At 44.6% G+C, this 25,477-nt stretch overlaps 2 protein-coding genes across 12 annotated transcripts in view; one reads left to right on the top strand and one right to left on the bottom strand.

The window, feature by feature from the left end:
- On the top strand, positions 1-25,384 carry USO1 (USO1 vesicle transport factor). 9 transcript variants are annotated; one of them, XM_027669745.1, is made up of 26 exons: positions 1-100; positions 315-401; positions 521-585; positions 4,708-4,787; positions 5,763-5,774; positions 8,104-8,204; positions 9,081-9,183; positions 9,341-9,396; positions 9,654-9,774; positions 11,120-11,298; positions 11,745-11,885; positions 12,645-12,733; positions 13,244-13,398; positions 13,646-13,851; positions 14,671-14,691; positions 16,407-16,517; positions 17,172-17,290; positions 17,487-17,668; positions 18,552-18,673; positions 19,390-19,528; positions 20,263-20,426; positions 20,985-21,074; positions 21,840-21,926; positions 23,302-23,400; positions 23,849-24,064; positions 24,456-25,384. In XM_027669745.1, the coding sequence occupies exons 1-26, from the start codon at positions 35-37 to the stop codon at positions 24,531-24,533; spliced, it is 2,889 nt and encodes a 962-aa protein (XP_027525546.1). In that variant the 5' UTR covers positions 1-34; the 3' UTR covers positions 24,534-25,384. The 9 variants fall into 9 exon arrangements, with proteins under 9 accessions (XP_027525546.1, XP_027525547.1, XP_027525545.1 ...); XM_027669746.1 differs by having other exon boundaries at positions 13,640-13,851; positions 21,840-21,920; XM_027669744.1 differs by having other exon boundaries at positions 13,640-13,851.
- LOC113960267 overlaps positions 414-25,477 on the bottom strand; it is a 71,083-nt gene continuing 46,019 nt past the window's right edge. For 2 of the 3 annotated variants that reach the window (XR_003532010.1, XR_003532011.1), the window contains 4 exons: positions 15,138-15,229; positions 10,097-10,228; positions 9,418-9,588; positions 414-627 (listed from right to left, as the gene is read on the bottom strand). Coding sequence is in view for 1 of the 3 variants with exons in the window: in XM_027669755.1 (XP_027525556.1) it covers positions 10,101-10,228; positions 15,138-15,229 (220 nt within the window). In the remaining 2 variants the exon portion in view is untranslated. Of the gene's footprint in view, positions 628-9,417; positions 9,589-9,839; positions 10,229-15,137; positions 15,230-25,477 lie in introns of those variants that run through there. The other variant, XM_027669755.1, reaches the window with a different exon arrangement.

Genomic DNA, 25,477 nt, shown 5'->3' with positions numbered 1-25,477 from the left:
CGGAGCGGGAGCGGCGGGGCCGGGCCGAGCCGCCATGAACTTCTTGCGGGGCGTCATGGGCGGCCCCAGCGCCGGCCCGCAGCCCTCGGGCGCCGACACGGTGAGCGGGCTCGCCGGGGGAGCCGAGCAGCCCCGCGGGGCCGCGCCGGCCGTGCCGCTGCTGGCCCCGCTGACAGGCCCGGGGTGTGCCCGGGGCCGCGGGGTGGGGAAGGGGGCACCTCTCCCGTGCGGTGCCGGAGCCCGGACCGGGTGTCGGGAGCCTGTCCCGCGGTCCTGCCCGGCCGCCTTAGCCCGGGTGTTACGTACCTTTCCAGATCCAGAAGCTCTGTGACCGGGTGGCTTCGTCCACGTTGCTGGATGACCGGAGGGACGCTGTTCGTGCTCTCAAGTCGTTATCCAAGGTAAGTGCCAACTTCCGAGGAGCCGCGTGGATTTAAAGTATCTTTACCATGTACTACTGAAGAAGCTTTGTTTGGTGTTAGGGCTTTGACTGCTGACAAATCTGGTTTTCTCCGAACAGAAATACCGGTTGGAGGTCGGCATCCAGGCCATGGAACACCTCATCCACGTTCTCCAGACAGACCGGTGAGTGCTGCAACCTCGTCTGGCTGGGAACGGGACCCCCTTCTGCTGAAACAACAAGTACGGAATCAGTGCTCTGGACTGACAAGGCACGGAGGGAGCTGTGTTTCTAATAATTCCTGTCACAGGGGCTTTTTGTGATGATCAAGTTTGTCAGAGCATATTCAGAGGGGATAAGGACAGAATTCCAGGGTCTTGGATGAGGGACAGAAACACCACCTCAAGAGTGAAGGTAGTACCATAGTGTCTTCATGCTTCTCAGTGGTTACTTTTCACTGCTGTGGGAAGGCGAGTCCAAAATGACCATGTTAATTAAATACAGGGTTTGAAATAACCCAAATCAGCCTGTTATTGGGCAAAAGGTGAAGTAGACACAATTGAGAGGAAGTAAATGAAGTCATCAGGTGTGTGCTTTTGCTGCTGTGTTAGAAAATGAATTGGCAGAATAATTCTGCCTTGGGTAGTAATGCAGGCACTGACACTGAAGGGTTCAGGTGAACAGGAGAGCAGGATGCCAGGGCTGCTGCTGTGACAGATGACATGAGTCTCAATGCTCCGTGTGGACCAGAATGTAGTATTTGTGGAGTCCAGTGTTTGAAATGTGTTAGCTATCTCTGCAGCTCATTGCATTGCTGTACTTGATAGTACGCACAGGTTGTAACATGGAACCTGTTTGCAGTGCTTAGATTGGGACAGTCTTTCTATCTGGGTTTGAACCATTAAGCTGATAAACTGATATAAAACAGCCTTAAGGTCTTATGTGGAATACCTAGATGTGCATACATGGGAAGGAAGAGTGTGTCTCTTGATGTCAAGACAAAGGACAGTTAGGAGAGCAGCAGCTGTGTATCTGGAAGGAGGCCTCTTGCTTCATTTATGGATGTAGGACATGAAACCCTTCAGTGCTCAACCCAAGGCTGCTGGTGGAGGTCTTCCTTGCCCAGCCAGTTATGCCAGCTGGGAAGAAGATGTTGGGCTGCTGCCCAGGTGAGCCCATGTTATTTATCTGCCTGGGTAGTTAAAACTGAATGTCTCACCTGGTGCAAACAGCGAGAGGGAAGGTTATAGGAGTAACTGTCCCTGATATCGTGGGGAAGCCCTTCAGAAAAACTAGGTTAAGGAGCCTTGCTTTCATATGCTTCTCTGCTCCTGAGGGCAGATTTGAACTTGGAGAAGGGAAGTGGGGCTCTGCTCATCTCCTGGCTGATCTGCCAAGCAGAACCCCTCTGGGCAGGGACTTGAGGCTTTTCTGTGCTTCTTGGGCTCCAGTTGTTCCTTGGGAATTTGTGTGTCCTGGGCCCCTGCAGATGTCTTCTGTGACTCAGGCTGCAGCTTGAAAAACCATTAAATACATGTTTGTTTTGGGTTTTCAGCTGCAGAAATGCTGTCTGCCACAAGATGTTGGTAAATTGATTTGCTGTTGCCAGCAAGTCAGCCAGCCCAATGTTGTGTGCCCTGGCTTACTTGAGAGAGCATTGTAGGCCCTGTGGCTGACCAGTGCAGGTGCTAAAGGTACTGGGATGCTCTCTTTGCTGTCAGTGATGGTAGAGGTGAGGGGTTTAGGATTATTTCAACACAAATCCAAGCCAGCTCATCTGAATAACTGGTTAAGTGACTCCCAGGCTCAGCTGTCCCCTGTGCCCAGTGTGACAGGCATATTGAACTGAGGCAGGTTGGCTGGCAGAGGGCAGTGCTGTGGTTGCTGTTTCGGTGTGTGACCTTTGGTACCTCTCCAGTGTCCACCTGAGGCACCCTAAAGCTTTCTGCAGCAGTAGAAAATGCTCTTTGCCACCTGTTGTTCACTTGCTTTGCGGTGCAGCTGCATGGGATGAGAAAAGAGAAGTCAATGGCTGACTCAAAGTGTCTTCTCACATGTCACTGTTTTCATGTGAGTCACTCATGCTGGCTGTGCACATTGACTGTGTTGCTGTGAAGTTTAAGATTACAGGTTTAATTTGGTAAGTGAAGGTGTTTCTTGTGTCCTGTTCTCACTTCTGTCCTCGGATTTTAGGCTGTTGTTTCAAATTAGTTACAGCCTTTATCCTGGAACAGCAATATACCATTTTCTAAATGGAAGGCAGCATTCTACTTGTTAAAACAGTTTCTGATTGCCTGAAGCTCTGTCTCCTGCTTGAGTGTTTAAATCTTGTTCTCTAGCAAACTGGCTTCTTGGACTAGTGTTCCAACTCTGTGCATCAGCCATCCTGGAACCTGAGTCAGCTTTATATTTTCCAGACTCTTACACACACCAGAGTTCTTATGCCATATGTTTATTTTGTAGTATAAAGTAGGATGTGGTAGAGGACTTCTACTGATGAGCTGTCTAGATGTTGCTACATCCCACCAGGGATTATTTTGAAAAAAACTTGGCACTAACTGTAGAACAGGCCAGTAGCACTGAACTGTTGGTGGCACAGTGAGAGAAGGCACAGGAGTGAGAAGCCAACTTGATCTTTAACTGTTTTGTCTCTATGTATATTAAAAGATTTTTGAAATTCAGTGTGACATTTGAGAGAGCTTAATGTGTGGACCTAAGAGAGCTGTTTTTCCTAAGGCACAGACCATAGTTATATGTGTGTAGGACAGCCCATACATGGGTGCCTTCCCTTCCATGTGGTTCTGCTCTGCTGTGGTTTGTGAACTTGGAGCACTGCCCTGACATCTGGGTTGAATGCCATGTGAAGTCCCAACTGGCAGAGGCAGGATGGGGAAGGTGGCCTGTGCAATGCAGCAGTCCAGCACAGCGGCTGCATCTTTTATGGATGCCTGACAATAGAAGTGTTATTTCTTGACTGATTGTCTCTCCAGAGGAGAAGCTGGACAGCTTCAGTCTGAAGAGAATAATCCATGAGATGTGGTGTGTGCTGAACAGCAGATGGTAGCAAGGCAGTGAACAGCAGAGGGGGGATGCTGCTGTCCTCGTTTTGGGATGTGTTCTCTCTCAACTACAGAAACGTGTACATTAAATTTGCTTATTCTTTTGTAGCTGCTGTGATTTCCTTAACAATGGAGAGGAAAAGCAAGGCCACAGCTTGGTGGGTGTTTTCAGGTTTCCAGGAAACTTGTGTGTTATTAGATGTGGAACTGTTTCAAGTCTATGAGAAGGAAAGCATAGACTTTGTAGTAGTGTATTGAAGAACTAACATGACACAGGGAAAACATGAGCAGGCTGGAGATGTGATCATACCTGCTAGGTGAGACCATTTCCATGGATTAAAAGGTGAGGTGGTTTTTCAGGCCTCTGCTCTGAGCCAGCCTAGCAGCCTCTTAAAATGCAAATCTGTCTTTGGTGTGGAGCCTTACTTGATATGTCTTGGTATGCCTTACACAGTGCAGGTAAGCACTTAAAGTCAGCATGAGGTCTTTTTTGACACTGTGCTTTTCAGATACTTGGCCAAGTCATGCCAGTACTGTGAGGTGTCTTTGCAACCAGAGATACCTTCGTCTGTGATCTTAGCTTTTATTTTCCTTTGTTTTTTGACCAACTGTGCTTTGATTGTTTCCTGGTTTAAGAGCAACAAAGCAAGCAGCAGCAAAATGGCTGCACTCTTCTCCTGGACTCTTGGCTGTGTCTTGGTTGTAGTGCAGGGTTTACAGATGCTTCAGTCTTGGTAATGCAGAAGAAAGAGGTCTGTCCTAAGGCAGGTCTGGGTGTGAGCAGGTGAACTATTGCTTTGGGGTTACCAAGGCTGCCCTGCAGCTTCATGGGGTTGCTTGGAATTCAAAACCCCTTAATAACTGGGTGTAGCTGGAGAGGCTGGCCTGTTTGGAAGAATCCACAGCTGGTCCTGCATTCTTCCAAGCTTTGGCTGGGGTTCTGGTTGACATCCTGGGATGGTGCTGAAGCTTGTCTGCAGCTTCCTTGGGTGACTTCCTGGGAAATGGTCTGAAGCCTTCCCAGAGCTTTTTCCTGGTACACTTGAGGAACAGGTTGGAGGGAGTGACTCAGGAAATAAGACACACCTACAGGGAAGCTTCCTGTGGTCATCTTGTGTCACCAGACTTGCTGAGGCTTGCCTGGGGGAGCAACCTAAAGCTGCAAAGGGAACTGCCTGGGCAGAAAAGCAATCTTGTAAGAGTAGCTGGAAATAAGTCATTAAAGAAAAGTGGTTCTTTCATTTGCAGTTCAGATTCTGAAATAATTGGCTATGCCTTGGACACTCTCTACAATGTAATATCGAATGACCTAGAAGAGGAGGAGCAAGGTAAGCACTCAGTAGTAATAGTTGTATTAACTGTGGGGCTCCTTTCCTTGGGGCTTCTTCAAATCATCATCAAATGTGATTTACTAATGCTGAGACTTGCTTTGTTACTGTGTAGCTGTTAGGACAATGCTAAAAATCTTGTATGCAGCTTGCATTAAAATAACACTGATCTCTTGCTTATTAATTTTAAAAACTATGTTCTGTGAACAGCAGTCAGCCTGGAATGGGATAATTGTTTTTTTTCTAGTCTTGTAAGTTAGAAATCAAGTCATGGTTTGTTATTGTGAAAGGATAATTTTGGCTGTTACTGTCAAATGGGACACTACAATCTGATGATTTAACAGAGATGTTGAGATGTAAGATCTCAGGTAGCTGTGATAGTGATACCATGTAAGTATGAAGATGTTTTTCAGCCCTGCTGTGGCACTTTACAGGGTGATTGTGCCAGTCCTTCCCAAGATGTCCAAGCAGCCTCTGTACAGCGGGGCTGGGAAAATCCATGCCACTTTCTTGCTAGACCATCAAAGCTGGTCTCAAAGGCCTATGAATGTAATTCTGAACAACTATCAGATTGTTGCTTGGCTTACTTGCCTTTCTTTTCCTTGTTCATCAAGTTCCCTGATCTTAACAAAAGATGTTTTGAATGAGGTCAGAGTCTTACAGTGCTGGTGAATCCATGTTTGTGGTAGTGGCTTTGATTATGGACTGGACTAGAGTGTTATTGGCAGTCTCTTAAAATGAGCAAAGAATTGTCAAACTGGAGTTGTGTGAGAGATCACCACTCTTAAAAGAGTAAGGGGTGGTTTGGTTCAATCCCTTCCATAAGAACTTCCCAAAGGAGTCAGGGGTGCTGTAGGAAGCTGGGATGGCTGTTTGGGAAACCTGAGCTTATGCTGTCATGGGTTGTGTAGTGTGGAAAGCTGTTCAACTTGTAAACGTGTCTCTTCTTTCTTTTTATTTTATCTGCACTGACAGATGACTCTGAAGGTAAAAGAACCTTTACTTGTATGAATATGGCACTTTAGTCCTAGTTGCTACTCACACCAGTAACACTTGCTGGCACTTAAAAGGGACACTGTAAAAACCCAAACTGGAGCTCAGGGGAAGCACTTTGCCTTTTGCTCTACACTTACTCCTTGGAGCTCAAGTGTTTCCAATTGGATTTCTCCTGTGATTTGGCATGTTGAATGCCAGCAGATCTCCACAGATTGTATGATAAGTTCTTGATAAGGATGTCATAAAATTGTGCAGCTCCAGAACTGGTAGGATTTTCATGGGCTGAGATCTGTGAACAGGGTTTGTTTGCAAGAAGCCCTGAAGTTGGACACAAATGCATGAGCTGCACGTGAGCATCCTTCACAGTGTCTTTTTTAAGCAATGCATGTTAAAATAGTGTTCACTTCTTTTCCAAGTCACCACTAATTCTTTCCACATTCTCCTTTTTTAAACTGATTTTATCAGAATGCACTTTATCTGTTTATTTTGGGATTAAATTCTAGTTTGCTGTGCTGCTTGTTAGTGAATTGCTAAGAGCTGATCTTACCAGATGGAAGTTTGTCTTTCACCGGAGAACCCTGTGAGTGTCTAGATTCAAAGAGCAGTTATGGGTAGAAGGCTGATTGCAAGATCTGTGGTGTATCCATGTCAGTGAAAGACGCAGTTTGCCTTTGCCTGTTTTTGTCCAGCTCCCTCTTATCTTTAAATGTAGCAGAAGAAATACTTACAGAAAAAAGCAAGAGCTGAGAGAGAAAAAAGGTGATTTGGCCCTTTCATAGAAGAATCCTGAACTATAGTAAATCAAGTACAGCCAAGCTGAAAGAGGCTGTGCAAGCTGTGGGTACTGCTCAGGTTTTGCCTTACCACCTGGAACTTGTGCAAGGACAACAGTTGGGATCAAGAGTTCAAACACCTGCTATTTGCAGCTGAGCTTGGGAAAAGGACAAGATGTTCAGTCACAGCTCATGGAAAAGTCAAAATGAGATATTTTGACTTAATTTTAAAAATAAAATGTTTAGGGTTTGGGGCTTTCTCTTCTTGGCTTGCAGCAAACTACAGTGTGTGCAATCCATGTCTGGCTGATTCCCAACTGAGTTGCCTCTTACTCTGCAGCAGCAAGTGCAGAAGCTGAACTCATGTGGAGTTTTTATTTTCATTTATGTAAACCAGGAGTGTGCCAGACTTGCTGAGACCCTCAGCTTCAGAGAGCTCACTGTGGGATTTGTTGTGCTAGGTGTTCCATGCCTAGGCTGCTGTTATTTTTGCACACAGTCTGTCCTCTGTTCTATCACTTCTTTGTGGTATTTCATCGTTTTTGCAGCAAGAAACTTAAAGGAAAGTGTTGCTGCTTCTCTGTCCCTCTTGTAAACTCTGTACTGCTAAACCTGCTGAAGGGGGAAATGCAGCTGTGTGACATGGGAAATGATCAGCTATTCTGTCTGGAAGGCCATACAAAAGACTTCTGCTGTGCTGGAAATCCTTAGCAAGTAGATGTTACTGATACCTTGCAGTGAATCACCATGGCCAACAGTTTGAATTAGGTTCATTGAATTTAATTAATGTTCTTCACACCAGATTTGTTTTGCTATATCCCCCAACAAGTGCAGAGCTTGGAGATGGTGTGTGGTCTTTGACCCTTTTTATACCTGCTCAGTTGTTAATGGTTTATGTCTCCTTGATAAGGCTGTAAATCCTGCACTTCAAGTAGGAGGAAAAATCCAAAGACTCTTAGATTTAGTCAGAAATTCATTGGCTTTACTGTTTGTGTTCTGGTAATTTATATTATAAAAAAATCTGTTTCCCTTGGGATTAGAGTTGCTCTTCCTCAATTTTTCAGCTGACATTCCCTAACTGTGCCAAGCAGTAGTGCCTACATGCCATTGCTTTGTGGGGCAGTTATGTAAATTGTTACTCAGCCTAGAAAAACAGCAGTGGTGCAGAGATGCTGTCTGCATGTTTTTGTCACTTTGTGGGATACTTCTGCATTTGCTTTTTGTTCATGCAGCAGTGGTGTGACATGTACTTTGCTTTCACACATCAGTGAATGGTCCTTGTGGGGAGCTGTACTCCTGCATTAGTTGAGCTGCATGGGGGTGTCCTGCTCTGAGACTTCAAAGTTACTCTTACAATAATGTAGGAGTTTTTTTTTTTTTTTGTGAAAAGCTTGTTTTGGTGTTTGTCCTGAAAATAATTCCATTAACATTATGCCAGTGACTCAAAGTCTTTTGGTCACCCCTGGCCTTATTTTAATAAGAATAAAAATAACAGCTGCTGAAGTTGTTCCAATTGTGTTGTAATATGTTGTTTTTTACAATTACAGAAGAAAACTCAGCAAAACAAGTTGATGATTTGGGAAGTCAGTTCACAGAGATATTCATTAAACAGCAAGAAAATGTCACTCTGCTGTTGACTCTTGTAGAGGTGAGTAACAGTGTTGTACCTGGGCTGAAGAGAGCCATGGTTTTGTCCTCCTAGTGAGACCTGTGTGAAGTGTGCTGGCAACTAGTGACTGTGGGGTTGGAGGACTGACGTGGAGGAACACCATTAGTGCAGCTTTTAAAGCAGGGTAACACTGAATAGAATCACAGCATCTTTGAGGTTGGAGAAACCTCTAAGATCGTGGAGTCAACTGTTAACCCAGCACCACCATGTTCACTGCTAAACTGTGTCCCAGGGTGCCACAGCCACATGTTTCTGAACACTTCCAGAGGTGGTGACTCCACCACAGCCCTGGGCAGCCTGTTCAATGCCTCACCACCTTTTCAGTGGTGAAATTTTCCCTAATACCTAATAATCTAAACCTCCTCCCCTGATGCACCTTGAGGCCATTTCCTCTCATCCTGTTACTTTGGAAAGGGTTTTAGATACTTGTTTAGAAACAATAAAAATTATTGCTCCCCAAACAGCAGCAGCTCTGACTTGTGCAAGGATAATTTTTGAGATAATTAAATGATCATGAGACAGTAGTGTCTGAGATGCAGTTCAAGTGGAAAGGGTGACTGCTTTCCTGCAGCACGGTATGTTTAACTCATTTTCCAATGGTTTTATCCTCCAGAATTACCTCTTCACTTGCAGCTGTTAAATTTTGTTCCTAAACTAAAAATATTATGCTTGAAGAGAGCAACATGAATACCTTTTTTTTTTTTTTTTCCCTTGGTAATCCAACTTCAGTATGATACTGTACTTTTCCCACGTGGAAGCCATGTTAGGCTTTCAGCAGTGTTAAGCATCTGTCAGTGTATCTGAGTTAAATACTGAGGGATAGATTCCTTAACATACTCCTCTCCATCTCTGCAGGAATTTGATTTCCATGTCCGTTGGCCTGGAGTGAAGCTACTTACATCTCTTTTAAAGCAGCAAGGCCCCCAAGTGCAGCAGATCATTCTTGTCAGCCCCATGGGTGAGTGGTTGAATTCACTGCTGGTAACCTTGAAGCTGGAAGCTCAGCAGACACGGCAGAGGGCTTAGAGGAGTCTTGAGCAAGGGGTCTTGAAGACCCCCAGCACAAACAAGCTGCACCTTTTAATGCTACTTGTAAAAAAGTGTGTTTCTTGCAGGTGTTTCCAGACTGATGGATTTACTGGCAGACTCTAGGGAGGTGATACGGAATGATGTAAGTACAGAAGGAACTTACCCCTTTGTTCTGTGTGGCCACTTGGCATCCTCTGTGTTGTCCATGAGGGAACCACTGCCTGGTGTCCATGGTGGGGTTTGAGATGTGCTGACTTGCAGGGCATGAAGTCCAGGCTTGTGGTCCTGGCTGAGGATTATGCTGTTCATTTCAGCATCCTTCTGAGAGCTGTGACTTGAGAAAAGCAGTGGAGTTCTGGAAAAACTAAGCTGTATTTTTCCTCTCCCCCTCCTGTCAAGGGAGTCTTGTTGTTACAGCAGTTGACCAAAAGTAATGCAGCCATACAGAAAATTGTTGCCTTTGAAAATGCCTTTGAGAGACTTCTGGATATCATAACAGAGGAAGGAAACAGCGATGGAGGTAAAGTCTAAGACTTGGTCTTGTGCTTCTGCCCCAACTATTAGGGGATGTTTACATTAGGTTTACCCCTACCTACAGTGGGTAATTGGACTTGGGTCAGTGGGTAGAAGGAGCAAAACTTACACTGGTTGTAACAAACCAAGCAAAACCAGATGGACCAAGTAGCAGGGCTTCAGTGTCTTCTGAAAAGTGACAGATAAAACATCAGCCAACCTCTCGGAGCACATGTGAGGGAGTTAATGTGTTCTTGCTTGGCTTAGGCCTGGGAATGTATGTGCTTGGAATGGCAGTGTCAGATGTGTGTGCTGCATTTGTCACTTACAGAATTAAGTATCTGCATTCCTCCTGTGAGATCCTTGGATGCTTGGAGTGGCTGGAGGTAACAGCTTGCTGAGTTCCTTCAGCTGTTCTAATAACTTCAGTTTTCTGGTGAGCTCCTTTCCAAGTGATTTACCTGTTGGGATAAAAGGTAAACAAGTATGAGCAAAAATAGTGCAGCACTTTGGGACTCTTTTTTTACTAGCAACACACAATGAGTTTACCATCAGTTGTAGTTCACGACACAGTCTATTTCAGTAACATGACAGGCTGCTGTTGATGACCTTTTTGTGGGCTGCAGGAGCAGCTAATGCTTCTCTTCCAGCTTAGTTATTCCAGGTATGTTGGCATGGAAATATTAAGCAAACCTTTGATTTAAAGCTGCTATTTTTAGGCAGTTAATAATTTTAGGAGACTTGGTATGTAAACTCCTAAGTGCTAAAACTTCTCTGCTTCCCCCCCTACATATGTGTTCCTCCTCTGATAGGAGGAACCTCTATATGAGGATAACAAGAACTAGAAAGTAGCTTTGAAATGAGTTGAAGATGTACCCAGTGATTGAAGAGAACAAATGTGTAACCCAGGAAGAAACTGCTACCTTGGAACCACAATACAGTTCAGGAGGAACTTCATTTGAGTGCATATGATAGAGACAGTGTAGTCTGACACTCAAGTAGGTGAACTTCAGGACACAGAGTGATGGTGAGGTTTTGTTTTAGGTCTTTCCCATTCCTACCCACTTGACTACTGAGCTGTATACGCTTTGGAAATTTGCCCTGGACTTGTGGAAGAAAAACAACTATGATTTCCTTAGAAATATGCTGGATCAACATCAATGTGTTTAATTTAATGTCCTTGGATTACTCTCTTAATTTGTGAGGTTCCCAGTTCTTGATCAGATCTTGTGTGTTAAGAATGAAGAGCTCAGAAGTGTGTGCTCTGTTCTACCCAACACATCCTGCCTGCAAGGGGAAACTAGTTTGCTTCCATCTTTTCACTTATACTTTTATTTTTTTTCTCTTATCAGGAATAGTGGTGGAAGACTGTCTCCTCCTCTTACAGAACTTGCTGAAGAATAATAATTCCAATCAGAACTTCTTCAAAGAAGGTTCCTACATTCAGCGTATGAAGCCTTGGTTTGAGGTGGGAGATGACAACTGTGGGTGGTCTGCACAGAAAGTAACTAATCTTCACCTAATGCTGCAGGTAAAACCCTTCCCCTAACTCCTAAGCACCAATGCCAGCACTTTGTCAGCTCCCTTGTGGTGAAGTGTCATGTCACAACTGTGAGACCCATGTGTTCCCTTTAGCTCAGAATTAGCTGCCAATGCTCATGAGCTGCGCTGCTTTCAGCACCAACATTGCCAAAGGTGGACCTGTAATGGCTGGTATATCACACAACTTCATGTGACCTGAGCTGCAGCAGTGAGTTAAGATCAAAACATAATCAGGGATGTTCTGTGTAAAGAATCCCCCCTGTATGGAACTCAAAATGAAGCAGCCATAGGTAGCAATGAGATGAACATTCTGTTTTTCTCCAGTCTCCATTTTGAGGAGCAATTCTATTTCATGGTAAACCTCAAATGAGCTTGCTTTTGCATTTCAGAATGTCTTGGGCTCTCCTCACATGGAAGTGTTTCCCTTTTTTCCAGCTTGTGCGGGTGCTGGTGTCTCCCACCAACCCTCCTGGTGCCACGAGCAGCTGTCAGAAGGCCATGTTCCACTGCGGGCTGTTACAGCAGCTCTGCACAATCCTCATGGCAACTGGGGTTCCTGCCGACATCCTGACAGAGGTAAGAGGGGGCAAATGGATGTAGGGATGGGGGCAACCAGAGGGGTGGTAACAGCAGTCTACAGGGAGAACCAGTTGCTGCAGAGACAAACTGAATATTTGCTAAGCAAGTATTTCAGATGCCAGAGATGTCAGCTTCCTCTGTGGGCAGCACAAATGGGAGAGTCACTTACATTGTGTTCTGCAAGCAGAAAGGATTTGGATTTGCTTACTTTTTATGCTGGATTTCAGCATATCCCAGAGCAGCTGAATTGATCTGTGTTTTCCTGGTTTGGGGGTGGGTTTTTTATTGTTTCTCTTTTCTGAGAGTCTTCAAGTGTTCTTATTTGGCAGGCTTCCAATGATGAGGAATTCTAGGTTCTAGAAAGCCCTGTCAGCAGTGGATTGAGTGGGGGCTGGTTACTCTGTTGCAGTTTTTTGTTTCATAAAAGGTTTCACCTTTTCACTTTTTTTAAGTGTCCAGTTTAACTGGCTGGCACAGCCAAACTGATCTGGCAGAGAAAATTAAGTTGGAGGTGACTGGGTGTGGTAGAGCCACCTGAGCTCTTTGTCCCTTAACCTTAGCTCAGTGTTTCACAGCTCCTAAATGCTTTGATTTCATGTGCAGTGGTTTTACTGAATTGATCTGTGCTGAGGCTTGGTGTGTGCCTTTACATACTGAGCTGTCAGGGTCAGGCTGAACAACTTGAAGTGATCTAGATGGTAGATATGGCTCACACTTCAATATCTCTTTAACTTTTTCTTTCTGCCCTTTCCCTAGACCATTAATACTGTATCAGAAGTCATCCGAGGATGCCAGACTAATCAAGACTACTTTGCCTCTGTAAATGCACCTTCTAATCCACCAAGGTAGGGGAAGAAAAGTGTTTAACTCTGGTAGTAGTGTATTGGTATGGGCCATGACAGTCTAATCCAAAGGACTGTTTAAATTCAGAGCTGGAATTAGGCTCTGGAGCAATACCTTGAAGTTCATGTGGGGTGTATTGGGTACAGCATGAAGGTGTCAGGTGTGTTTGTACAGAGATGAGGCATAGAATTCATGTTTGGTGGCACCTGAAAACTGAATGAGCAATAGCAGAGAAATTCCTGGATTGGATCAGCTGCCCCTGTCAGCCAGAGGACAGCCTACAAGAGCATTTGGAGGCAAGGAAGATGGATAATCTATCTGCTGTTTTGTGTTTTAAGTAACTGAAAAACTTGAGTTACACCTGGTATTTTAATACTGTTGTTTAAAATGGCTATAGATGCAGTGGTAGGCCAAGATATCTTTCCTTACCTGTAGAACACCCTTCAAATTGTAGCTGTGATTGTCTGCATTCACAGCTTTGTTCTGATGGCTTTCCCTTCCTTTTCCTACAGGCCTGCCATTGTAGTCCTGCTGATGTCCATGGTGAACGAGAGGCAGCCCTTCGTGCTACGCTGTGCTGTTCTCTACTGCTTCCAGTGCTTCCTCTACAAAAACCAAAAAGGCCAAGGAGAGATTGTGTCCACCCTCCTGCCATCCACCATTGACGGTAGGGCAGGCCCACGTGGCTGCAGGGAGCCCTGAGCTGGCACTGTGCTAATGCACCAGCTGCTGTCCTGGGGGGAGTTAGTGCCTGCTGTTCAGTGTCTGATCCAGGCAAGGCAGCTTGGCTTAGGACTGCTCTAAAACCTCGTTTGTTTGTTTGTTTTCCTCCTGGGTTTAAAGTCTGTGCTGTCCTAAATACTTGGCTGGTTCTGTGGCTTGTTTTAATCTCTTGGCCTCTCTGGTAGCTACAGGTAACTCTGTCTCGGCGGGTCAGCTGCTCTGCGGGGGCCTCTTCTCCACGGATTCCCTGTCCAACTGGTGTGCTGCCGTGGCCCTGGCCCATGCCCTGCAGGAGAATGCCACCCTCAAAGAGCAGCTGCTGAGGGTCCAACTGGCAACCAGCATTGGCAACCCGCCTGTGTCCCTGCTGCAGCAGTGCACCAACATCCTCTCCCAGGTACGGCTCTGCCTGCACCCCTGGGATACAGCTCTGGGTGTCCTGGGGAATGCAGCTCCTGGGCAGGGGCATTGCAGGGACATGGGTGGTGTAATGAGGAGGGTTGTCTTTTGCAGATGATTTTTAAGCACTGCTTAAAGCACTCTGTGCTTCACAGGGAGAGAATAGCAGCAAATCTTGCTTTTTCATCACATGGCTGCCTGCTCTCAGGTGCCCTGAAGTATCCAGCCCCAAAACTTGGCTTAAGAGATAAGGCCAACTGGCAGAATCCCAGTGATGATGTTTTTGTGCTCAAGAAGTGCCTGTTTGGTATTTAACCTGGGCCTGCTAACTAGAAACATCATGAAAACAGCAGGCTCTCATGTATTGATTGTTGGCTTTACTATGAAAGGCTAAAAGCTTTTTTTTGAACTTGTTCAGCATCTTAATACCTGGCCTGGCAAATGACCAGTGAGTGAAGTTCCCTTCCTAGCCCATACTCGTTGTGACATTCCCCTCTGTTATAACCATCTGGGGGAAAAAAGTATGTGGAATAGTAAGGAGCTAGTTATTCTGGTGGTAATTAGACTTTTCCTGCCAGTGCAAATAATGGCTGGAATTTTGAATTCCTTCATGTGACTTCTTTCAGCTGCTGTAGCTGAAAAGAGCCAGTACTCATTTTTATCTTCTTCCTGGCACTTTTACGTATGGTAAATTTGAGTCAGTAAAACTGCTTTAGGCTCTTCAGTCCTAAATAATAGAAAGGACTCAAACTGGGGGGGATGTGTCTGAACTGTGTTCCACTTGAAGGTTCTCCAGTAATGTGTGTGTAACTTGCAGGGTGATAAGATCGACAGACGGGTATGTATTTTTTGGCACAGCTTGGGCATTTTCTTGCCAAAAGCAGGCCTTTCCCTCTTGTCTGGGGTTTGCTGGGGAGGTTTTCTTTAACTGCTTTTTTTTTGTGTTTCCACTTACAGCTTTGTGTTGCAGTGGGTTTGGGTTTTCCCTGGCATAACAAAACTCCTTGTGTCTCCAGGGGATTCTCCGGGGGTGCTCCACAGAACTATGGGATACAGGGCAGCACGGGTGCTTTTTTTGCAGTGGGGTGGACTCATGGACCATCTGTTCATGTAACAGATGTGCTTTCTTGTAAGGAAAACTAAAACTGTTGGGAATGCTGTTTTCTGACTGGCCTGTAGCAAACAGCTGGGACCATCTGAAGTGGGAACATGCTGCTGGTGTCCTGGCTGCTGAAGGAAAAACTGTTTAACCTGCCTTCCAGACATGGGGTGTGTTCTACTTACCAGCAGATACTTTAACCTTGGCTCTACTGGTTCTGAATAGCTGGGTTCTTGTTCTGAGCAAATGACTCCTGAAGAGTTGTTTGACTTCCAGGCTGTTAATTGAAGCACAAAAAAATTATTGCTGCTGTAGAATAGTTTAATTTACTCTGTTGATCACAGCTGTCCTGAGGGGCTGGGGTTGTGTTCTCAAGCCTGAACTGTAGAACAGCAGCCATGGAGCACTGTCATCTCTGAGTGGGTGTTACCACGGTGTGCCTAGAAAATAACTGTTGTTTATAGAGGGTGTTTGGCACTGTGTGGAAATCCTTAGGCAGAACACATCAATTTGACCTCAGAATAGGAAGCAGTGCATGAGAATAAATGTGGTTTGCAGCTGCTTCCAGCATAAATTGTGTGCTCCAAGCGCTGCACTTAGTAATTCCATGTAAACAGAAGTAGTTCCATGTTTCTGAGTTAAGGGTGTGTGCCAGTGTTCTCAAGAAGCTTGAGGTGTGCCCACATGCTGTAGGGAAACACTGCCAGTTCCAGGGGTTATTCCCAGCATGGACTGTTTAATAGTGCTGGGCCAATCATAGCCAGTATTTGGAAATGGAAGTGAGGGAGCATTTTTGCTTCCATATGACTATTGGCTGTTGGAAGAGATGGATGCCTGTTTTAGCACAGCTGGGCCCAAAACCCTGCAGCAGAGACAGAAGTAGTCAATGTGGAGACAAACCCAAATTTTCTCAAGTGGATGAAAATAAAGTACTGCAGTTAGCATTCCTGTCTGAACTGAAAGCCACTCCAGCATTATCTTTCTTTGACCTAGAAAATAATAGGAACACTTGGCAGTTTTTAGTCAGCAGGGCGAGTCTTGGTGATGCATCTCTTCCAGGGAATCCTTACCTGACTACATGTACACCTTGTTCCTTCTTTACAGGCATTGTGTGTATGTTCCTTTGTGTCACCCTTGTTTTAATTACAAATGCAGAACTAATGTGTTATGACTTTATATTGGTGCTAACTTGCCTTGAATCATTTTTCACGTATGTGTTGCTTGCTGGTGTGCTCTGAAGACAGTTCAATATGAATGGTTTAATCTCTGTTTGATCCAAGCACTAAAACTGTTGCCAGAATAGCTAAAGAATGGGTGGTTTTTAAAGACATGACTTGCTTTTAAAATGATGAGGTGGAAGTAGGTGAGTTCTGATCCAGTACAGGTGTTTTGTTTTTTTTTTTTCTAGTCATCCACTGTGTAAAGGTGATGATGGGAAGTTTTATTCTTTGCAGGGCAGCAAAGTGCAGACCAGGGTTGGACTACTGATGTTGCTTTGCACTTGGCTGAGCAACTGCTCCATTGCTGTCACCCACTTCCTTCACAATCCAGCCAATGTACCTTTTGTATCCTTGACCTGCTTGTGGATAGAACCCCTTGCCCAGACATTACCTGGATTATTCATTTTCAAGTCAAAGGTTTGTCTAGATGAGTTTACAGGGATTCTGCATGACATGAAAGAAAATGGACTGGGCCAAGAGACAAAATGAGCCTTTTGTTGCCAGTGCTCTGCATACCCTGCCCTGTCTGTAGGATGCACATACCATAGTGCAGTGGAAAAGCACCACAGCTGGCCAGCCAAGGGGGGTGTTACTGCAACAAGCCCAGTGATGATTTTAGTGTGAATTAAGCTCATACTCAAGTGGCAGGAAGAGTGTTCATACTTCTGTTGAAGAAGAAATTCTGTGCTTGCTTTTCAGGAAAAAAATACTGAAGTCTGTAAGGCTAAATTGTCACCTTATCTACACTGCAAGTCTTTAGTTTTGAAACAACTAAATCTCTTGGGTTAAACAGTTACTGAGAACTTCCAGGGAAACCACTGACTACCCAAGTCCTTCAAAACAGGAGTTAACTTTGCAAGGGTTTTACCAGCTCTTCTGTCTAATTCTTAATCAAGCTTGGCCTTACGTGTGAAAATAAATGGGAATGTATACAGGGAGAAACTCACTGCATGTGCTGTGATGCTGAAATATGTCCAATATCCTTAACAAGAGCTCTAGCTCACAGGGCAGATAGCTGAGAACCTGGGAGAAGAGGAGCAGCTCGTCCAAGGCCTGTGTGCACTTTTGCTTGGTATTTCCATCTACTACAATGACAATTCCCTGGAGAATTATAGGAAGTAAGTATGATGTAGGAATAAAAGGACTGTAGGGAAAGGTTCTGTGAGTGGCAGGTGGGGGTTTAAGAGGCTTTTAACTGGGACAGGGCAGTGGGGTTGAGATGGATAAGAGTTGCAACTGCAAAACCTGCCATGAGGGAATGAGGGGTTCACTTCTCAGTTGTTGCACTGGGATTGATTTGTCTCTTGCTTTTAGAGAGAAGCTGAAGCAACTGATTGAGAAGAGGATTGGCAGGGAGAACTTCATTGAGAAGCTTGGCTTCATTAGCAAACATGAACTTTACTCCAGAGCTGCTCAGAAGCCCCAGCCTAGTTTCTCTAGCCCAGACCACATGATGTTTGACCATGAATTCACCAAGCTGGTAAAGGAATTGGAAGGTGAGATGTTGCACTCATTTCTCTAGTTTATGATGAGCTGGTGGCTACCAAATGTGCTGAATGTAACTGTCTTAAAGTACTGTGATGACACAAAAAGGCTACAGGAATAGCTGGAAGTCATCATATACCTGAGCTTGCAGTTAGTGTTCAGTAGAAATACTTGAACTGGATTACTTGATGTTCTTAGATGAAATGATTCTTAATAGATTCTGGGAGTTACCACACTGGCCAGGAGGTGTTTACCTGTGCTCACATGGAAACTTAAGTATTGAGCACATGTGATGATCACAAAGGCTTGATTTGTGTAAGTACACAATCCAAATATTGGTCGTTTCCAACTGTTTCATTAAGAAAACTTAATGCTGAATTTCCTGACTTGCTAGGACATGATGGACACTTGCTTTAATCTTTTCTGTCCCTCACAGAATAGACAGGTTGTCATTTTTCTTGACATGTAACTGGTGTACTGTTTCTTAATATAATACTTATACCTCAGACTAGAGAAGGAAAAAGCCTTAAAGTAGCAACTGTAAATGTGGGTTTGCCCAAGCAGTTTGATTTGCCTTTTGCCACTGTAGTTCAGAGTCTTGCACTTACTTGCACAACCACTTGGGTTGCAGTTAAAGTGCAGACATAGTGCAAGTAAAACAACTTTTCTGATAGGACGGACTCAAAACACCCATTTACTTATGTGAAACCAAGTAAAGCAGTAAGTGTGCAAACCCTGCAATAAAGAAATCACCATTTGCTATTAAACCTTTGCTTTTTTTAATGTGCAGGTTGAGTTTATCAAGCCATGAACTCAAAGTGTGAGGTTTTGGGACTCTTTTGAAGACCAAAAAAATTGAACTGGGCTCTAATTGACAAAGACTGTTTTTGACAGGTGTTATAAGTAAAGCTATTTACAAGTCCAGCGAGGAGGATAAAAAGGAGGAGGAGGTGAAGAAGACACTGGAACAGCATGACAACATTGTGACTCACTACAAAAAAGTCATTAGGGAGCAGGTAAGAGGGCATTACCCTGTACATGTGCCTTTACGAGATCTTTGTTTTGTCTTCCAGAGGCACTGCAGTGCAGTTTGATACCCCGTTCCAAAACAAGTGACAAGCAATCTTGCAATGCAGAAACACTTCTAAAAACACTTCTGCCTAGGTTTAACTGAAATGTCAGTGTTTAGAACATTGGATAAGTTAATTTTCTTTTTTTCTTGAGAGGCATCTGTTCTTGTGTTGGAGCGTTTCTTCTCAAATGAGTAACTGGAGAACTTGCATCCCCTCAGAGATGCAGTTCTTAATTCTGTGCTCTCACCTTTGGAAAGGTGACAGATGAAATGGGGCTGAAGGAAGAAGTGGTTTGTTGGCGTAGTTTGAGGATTATACCCACTGTGGGTGGACTCTCAAAGCCTTTTCTCCAGTGGTAGTTCAACTGTGTGGTTGCTGCAGCAAGTAGAGGAACAAAGGTAATGAACTTTAACTGAAAGCAGGTGTTGAGTTTAGGGATGAGGGTCTGGGGGACATGTGGAACTCAGGGGCACTTCTGAACCACCAGTGAGGCTTTAGTGAACATGGGATGTCTGCAGTGGCCATGACTTTAAAGATTCTTGAAGTGGACAAAAGTGCAGGTCCTGTTAAGGTTTTTCTGTCTTTATTCACCTTCCTGACAGGATTGTTTTGAGACATGTTATTAGTTCTAAGTGCTTTTTTTTTTTTTCCTTTCACAGGACCAGGAGCTTGAAGAACTAAAGCAACGAATCAACACTTTAACATCTCAGAATGAACAGCTCCAGGCAACTGTCACACAGCAAGTGTCCCAGATCCAACAGCATAAGGACCAGTATAATCTCCTCAAAGTACAGCTAGGTAGGCTTCATGAAGAATAATGTAAAATATTAGGAGGAATGATATAAAGTCATATATAAAGTCTGCCTTCTGCTGGGATGTTTTGTGACTTCTGGCAAGCTGCAGCAGAGCTCCAGCAGACATGTCTGTTGGGGAACTGTGGCTAGCAGGGAGCTGCTGGGAGAGGCTGCCTCTGCTCTGCTTCAGGTTAATCCAAACCAGTCGCTGCCTGTTCAGGCTCAGAACAGGAACAGGCGGGCCACAGAGTGTGCTGAAGTTTGGATCTGGAATGAAAGCAGGAGTTGGGGAAGATGTCAGTAGGGCAGATGTGCAAGGTGAAGCCTGTTGCTGTCACTGGAGAAATTGCTGAGTGTTTAAATCAGGGCAGTATGTTCCAGTTGATTCCAAGGTCAAGTTGCCTGATAAGCTGGTTATGACATGATTTGAAAAAACTCTAAATTATCTATGATTGGAAACAATTATCTTCCCTCTATAGAATTTGTCATGGCCTTACTTTGGATGGACTGAATGGCTGAAGCAGCATAAATACCTGAAGGAATGGCAAATTAGAGCTCTTTATCATGTGCTTTTTTTATTATTATTAAAGAATTCTTACATACTGTGCTTTGCTTTTTGAGTTAGAATGGCTTGTATTGCCCTGTGGGGCAGAAGGGGGACAGACAGTAAGGACTTCAAATGGTGTGTTTGAAGCCAACTTCAGAATGATGTTTGTTTGATCTCTGTAAACTCCTTAGGAAAGGACACCCAGCATCATAACTCCCACAGTGACACGTTCCAGATGAATGGCATTCAGACAGAAGAAGTGAGCAAGTTGAAAGAGGAGCTGGAAGAATGGAAAAACAAGCATGAACTGCTGCAAGGGCAGTTAAGGGAAAAGGATTCTGTGATAGAAAAACTAGTAAGTGCTGTCTCAGCAGAACTCAATCCAGCTGCCAGTTCCTGGTTTCAAGTGTAACTTGCCTGAAGCTGTGCATATCCTCATGGTGGTGGCAGCCAAGCTATCCTGACTAAGGGCATGCTGGAAAGAGGGAATGTGGTAGGAGATGGCTTGAGCAGAGCCTCTGCTGCTTCACACTGTTGGCATGAGAAACGTGTGCAGCTTTAGAATCAGTAGTTTTAGTGTGTTTTGGCTGTGGAAAAATGGTGGGCATCTCCTAGGAGCTTAGTGGGGGTAATGCCCCAGAACTGCTCCTGGTGGCCTGCCTGTCAGTGCAGGCTGACAGATGCTGCTTTTGCACCCACCTTAGAGGAGCTGAGGCCCCTCTGAATGCAGACCATTCAGCTGCTCTCATGTCACCAGAGAGCTTTGATGTGCCTTTCTGAGTCTATTTGCAGCTTCTCTGCTGGGAGATTTGATCATGCAAGAACACTTTGCTTGCCTTTTTTTTTTTTTCCTGACAACATAACTATATTTAGGGTTTTCATTCTAAGGCTGATTTTTGTGTTGCTCTTACAGAATTCTTCACAGTTGGAAATGGGAACCACAGAGCAGTCTTCACAGACCATCAAATCTGGTGGCTTGGAGCACAATAGTGAGCTGCAGAAGGTAAACTTGTGGCATTTCAGCAAACCTGGGCTGAACAGGGGTAGCTTGGGATGGGAAGGGAGCTTTGTCACCCTTCAGGGAGGAGCACTGATTCTTGAATGTGTTGCTGTTTTTAATCATCTGTCTTTGTAATGATGGACCTGATCTTGGAGCATCAAGGTTATGCATCCAAAAAAAAAAAAAATCAGTTTTCACTAAGCAGGTTACAGGCAGGACAAGACACTTGACTTGTCAGACTTGCAGAATGTGTTTATCCACTGCAAAGCATATGTTTAAATGTAGCTATGGAAATTTCCAGGTATTAGATGTACAGCACAGACTAAGTGTTTAAATGACTGCAGATGTAGGAATTTAAGGTAGCTGTTATTCAAAAAAATACCTGGCAGAGTTTGTCTTATCACAGAACTAATTATGCCTGGATTAGTAAGTGAGAGTGGGTTTGTGCTCTGAGAGGGATAATGGACAGAAGATGCTTCTGGGAGTGTAAGTGGTATGAAACCCCTTGTTAAACATGACTGGGGCTCAGACAGGTGCCTTGGTTGGGCATTGCAGAGAAATGGGTTTGTAAGAGCAGGGTAGAAAGTAGTCTAGTTTAGTCTCCTAGGGCAATGGTTGCTGTGCTCCCATTGAGAGGGAGGCAGCCTTCCTCACATATATGCTAGTGTGAGGCAGTGAGTCTGGTAGCATTGAACTTGAAAAAAATACCATGTGAATAACTACCTTGCCTTATCAAATTAACTTTAAGTTTTTGTCTGTTTCCCAAAGGAATTAGAAATGCTCAGGAGTCAGATACAACTACAGGCTGCAGAAATCTCCAAGCTTCAGATGGAGAATCAAAAGCTACAAGTAACGGTACCAGTGCACAAGTTGCTTCTGTTTTCACTGGGGACTAAATCTTCAAGACCTGCTTTGCTGCTTACAGTGTCTGTAGCTTCTATCCTAAACCAATCTTGTTTTAAGAATACACATCAAGTGATTCCAGCAGCGTTTTAAATCCAGTAATGAGTTACTGAGACAAACCTCATGAGAATAGAGGAGACTGGTAGTCAAGTTAGTGCCCTGTGAGGGCACTGTTCCTTGGTATTTTTAAAAAAGCCAGTACCAACTACTGGGGGTTTAAGCTTATACTCTAATAAAAGGAAGTAGTTTTGTGAGACACAACTGTGATATCATGTACATGGAAGGGATCATTGTTACAAGCACTGGAGAATGCTGACTAGAAAGTTGAGGTACAGCTGAATGGCAGATGGGAGGTGGATCTGTCTGTGCAGGCCTCCAAATGCTGCAAAGCTTTCCTTGGCTGGGTACTGGAGTGATAACCCAGTAAGGCCTTACAGAATAGCTAAATAAATGTGACTGTCCTCAGCACTAGCAAACAGCTTTAGGAAGTGAACATTGAGCTACAGAACTTAAACAGCACGTTGTATGGAAGTGTTACAGACATTTCCACAGCCTCCTACACAGATGAAGCTGCAGGAACACGGGCCACACAAACAGCTGCCAGACAAGTGTTTAATGTACAGCTGGTCAGAGAGGAAGGCTTTGAACACTGCTACAGTCACAAGTGTCAGCTGCTCTGGTTGCCACTGCAGGGGTGTTGACCCTGTGTGCTCACGAGGCAGAGGTGTGTCTGTGTCCCATGCTGCCACCAGCTGTCAGGCCACCTCACTGCCATCCTACATCCTCCTGTCTCCCTTACTTGGAGCATTGGCTCAAGTGTGGTACAACTGGGAAGGCAACTGTCTGGAATTTGTACTGTGTGGCCGCTGTAGCTGACAGACAGTTGCCACATTATGCACATTATAACTGGGCAGGGCTGGCTGAGGCTTCACTAGTGCTATTTTTTTAGTAGTCACACACAGAGATTTGGGTATTAAATCTAATAAAAGCATCTTTGGCCCTTCAGAAGTGTCTGAGTGGGTTGGCTGTTACAGGGTCTGCCTAGAAGAAACCCTAACAGTCTGTTTCAACTCTAGCTTCTATGTAATAAAGATTTGCACCTTGTGATCTCTTTGTGAGATCACACTCATGTGCATGTGCATATGAGTTCACTGAGACCCCACAATCACAAATCTGTTTGCTGATGCCTTGCAGCATGGGATGTATATAATGACCATACCTTGGCTATGCTGTAAAAAGAAAAGATGCTTAAAGAAAAAGACTGTGTAATATCTTAAGCTTGCTGTGTTGGTATGTGAGGCACTGATAGTGAATTCCTTGTCCACAGAATGCAACTGCAGATCCTGTGTTAGGAGACAGTGGTGCAACAGCAGCAACCAGCTCTGAATTGGAGGCACGACTGGAGCAAGAAATAAAAGAACTGAAGGTTGGTAGTGGGTGAACACCAAACCAAGCCACTACATAATCAGCCTTCAGTTAGGAGGGCTTCTACAATAGCAAAGGTTTTAGGTGGAAGTGGTTTGTTTCCTGAGCATCCTCAGTGTCTCAGGCCACTTGGGGGAAGCTGGGTGTCTCCTCTGTTTTTCCCTTGGGAAATGTAGGCCTTGTCTGCCTTGAAGGAGTTTTGTAAGGACAGTCTAGGAATGAGCTGTACCCTGGCATGGCCAGTGCAGTTGGACTGGGCAGAAGGGAGCCCCAGTTAGTGCTTGTCCTGGTAATGGTTTGGGTAAGGGTGTGTAGGGGTGTGTGGGACCAAGGCCACCAGGCACAAGGTGGGTTGGAGCTGTTAAAGGTAGCGTATGGAAGGTGGTTTTAGGAAACAGCTGCTCCTGTGTTTGTACTGTAACCTGGTGTGGGATTTTTCCTGTTGCCAGAGTGAAGTGAAAGCCCTCTCTGAGGAGAAGGAGTCGCTGAAGCAGCACCTGGACTCCTCCAGCAGTACGGTTGCGATACTGCAAGATGAGAAGAGCAAACTGCAGCGAGAAGTCGCAGAATCCAAGAAGGAACAGGATGATCTCCTGGTGCTTTTGGCTGACCAGGATCAGAAGATATCTGCACTCAAGATCAAATTGAAGGATCTTGGTGTACCGGTAAGTGAAGGAATGCAGCCACTGAGTTCTTGGGTCTGAGGCAGATCTGACCAGTCTGGGTATGGCAAAGCTTGATCCAGAAAGTCTGGTGAGGCCCCTTTCTATGCACAGAGGGGTGTTAAACATACCGGAGTTACTTTCTGAACTTAATTTGGCAGCCATCAGTAAAAGATGACCCCTGCCTCTTGTCCCCAGTACTCAGCCACCTTTAGCAGAGAAGTAAAAACTGTGACATTATGACAGTTGCATGTATGAAGCATTAATTGATCTGGCTGATACTCTGAGGGTAGCTATAAGCTTATCTGCACTCCCTAAGCATTTCTCTTGCCTTCTGCTGGCTGGATAAAGTCAGAGGTGTTACTGCTCACAACAGATCTTCTATTAATTTCAGGTTGAAGATGAAGATGATATTGAATCTGGAGATCAAGGGGATGAAGATGAGGATGGGGATGAAGAGGAGCAGGACTAGAATGCTTTTGTGTGTTACCATGAAAATGAGATTGCATTGTTATTGGGGAAAAATCTATTACTGGTATACAAAGCAAAATATCTGCTTATGGGAAGCAGATGGGAAATGGCAACCGTGGGCCTAGTTACAAGTTACTGGAGTGTTTGAAAACCCTTCGTACTAGGTAAAGCAAACAAATCACTGTTTCAGTTCTACATGAATATCCCAAGTTGTACTTGTTTAGAAGTTGCTTTAGACACTGTTTAAAGCAGGGACATGACAATGCTGATGCCTCAGTTCATTGTCATTGATAGTCCTGTGCATTTGTCTATAATTAAATACAAAAGTATTTGGTTTAACACCTGTCACATGGAGTGGCTGCTCCTACCTTGAGTGTGGAGCTTCAGGGTAGTTCGTGGCTTCCTCTAAAGAGCAGTGGGAGGCAGAAGGGCTGGGGTGGCCTCTGCCAGCCTGGGGGGCTGGTCCTTGGGGGGCACCTGCACACAGGTGTGTGCCTTGACACCTGACCTGGCTGCATTCAGACCCTCCTGGGGAACCACAGTGCTCTGCTAGTACCATGGAAGAGTTTCCATTAAAAGCTGTGCAAGAAGGGGAGCCTTTTGGAGAAGAATCTTTGTGGAAACCCAAGACCGGTACTCTCTTGGAAAAGAACTAACATGCTACTGCGTCAGCATAAGACGTTAAAATCTTGTTGACTACTTCACTGAGGAAATGAAAACTGCTCTGATTTATATAACTTATTCGGTCTTCATGAGTGAATAAAAGATAAAATTTTAAAAGAAAACTGAAAATGGTAAATGCATCAAATTCTTCTTTTGGTAATAAAAACAGGTATGTCTACTTAGCCCTCATTTATTCTCTTGTCCTGTTTTAATAAAATATATTTTAATACATGTAAGAGAGTCTAGAACTCATCCACTTTGGCACATGCAAGTACTGAAATA

This window comes from Corapipo altera, unplaced genomic scaffold (assembly GCF_003945725.1).
Source record: "Corapipo altera isolate COAL_440 unplaced genomic scaffold, ASM394572v1 61295, whole genome shotgun sequence".
NCBI classification, from domain to species: Eukaryota; Metazoa; Chordata; class Aves; order Passeriformes; family Pipridae; genus Corapipo; species Corapipo altera.
The sequence above is the reverse complement of the archived record's forward strand: the minus strand, read 5'-3'. Positions and strand labels throughout refer to the sequence as shown.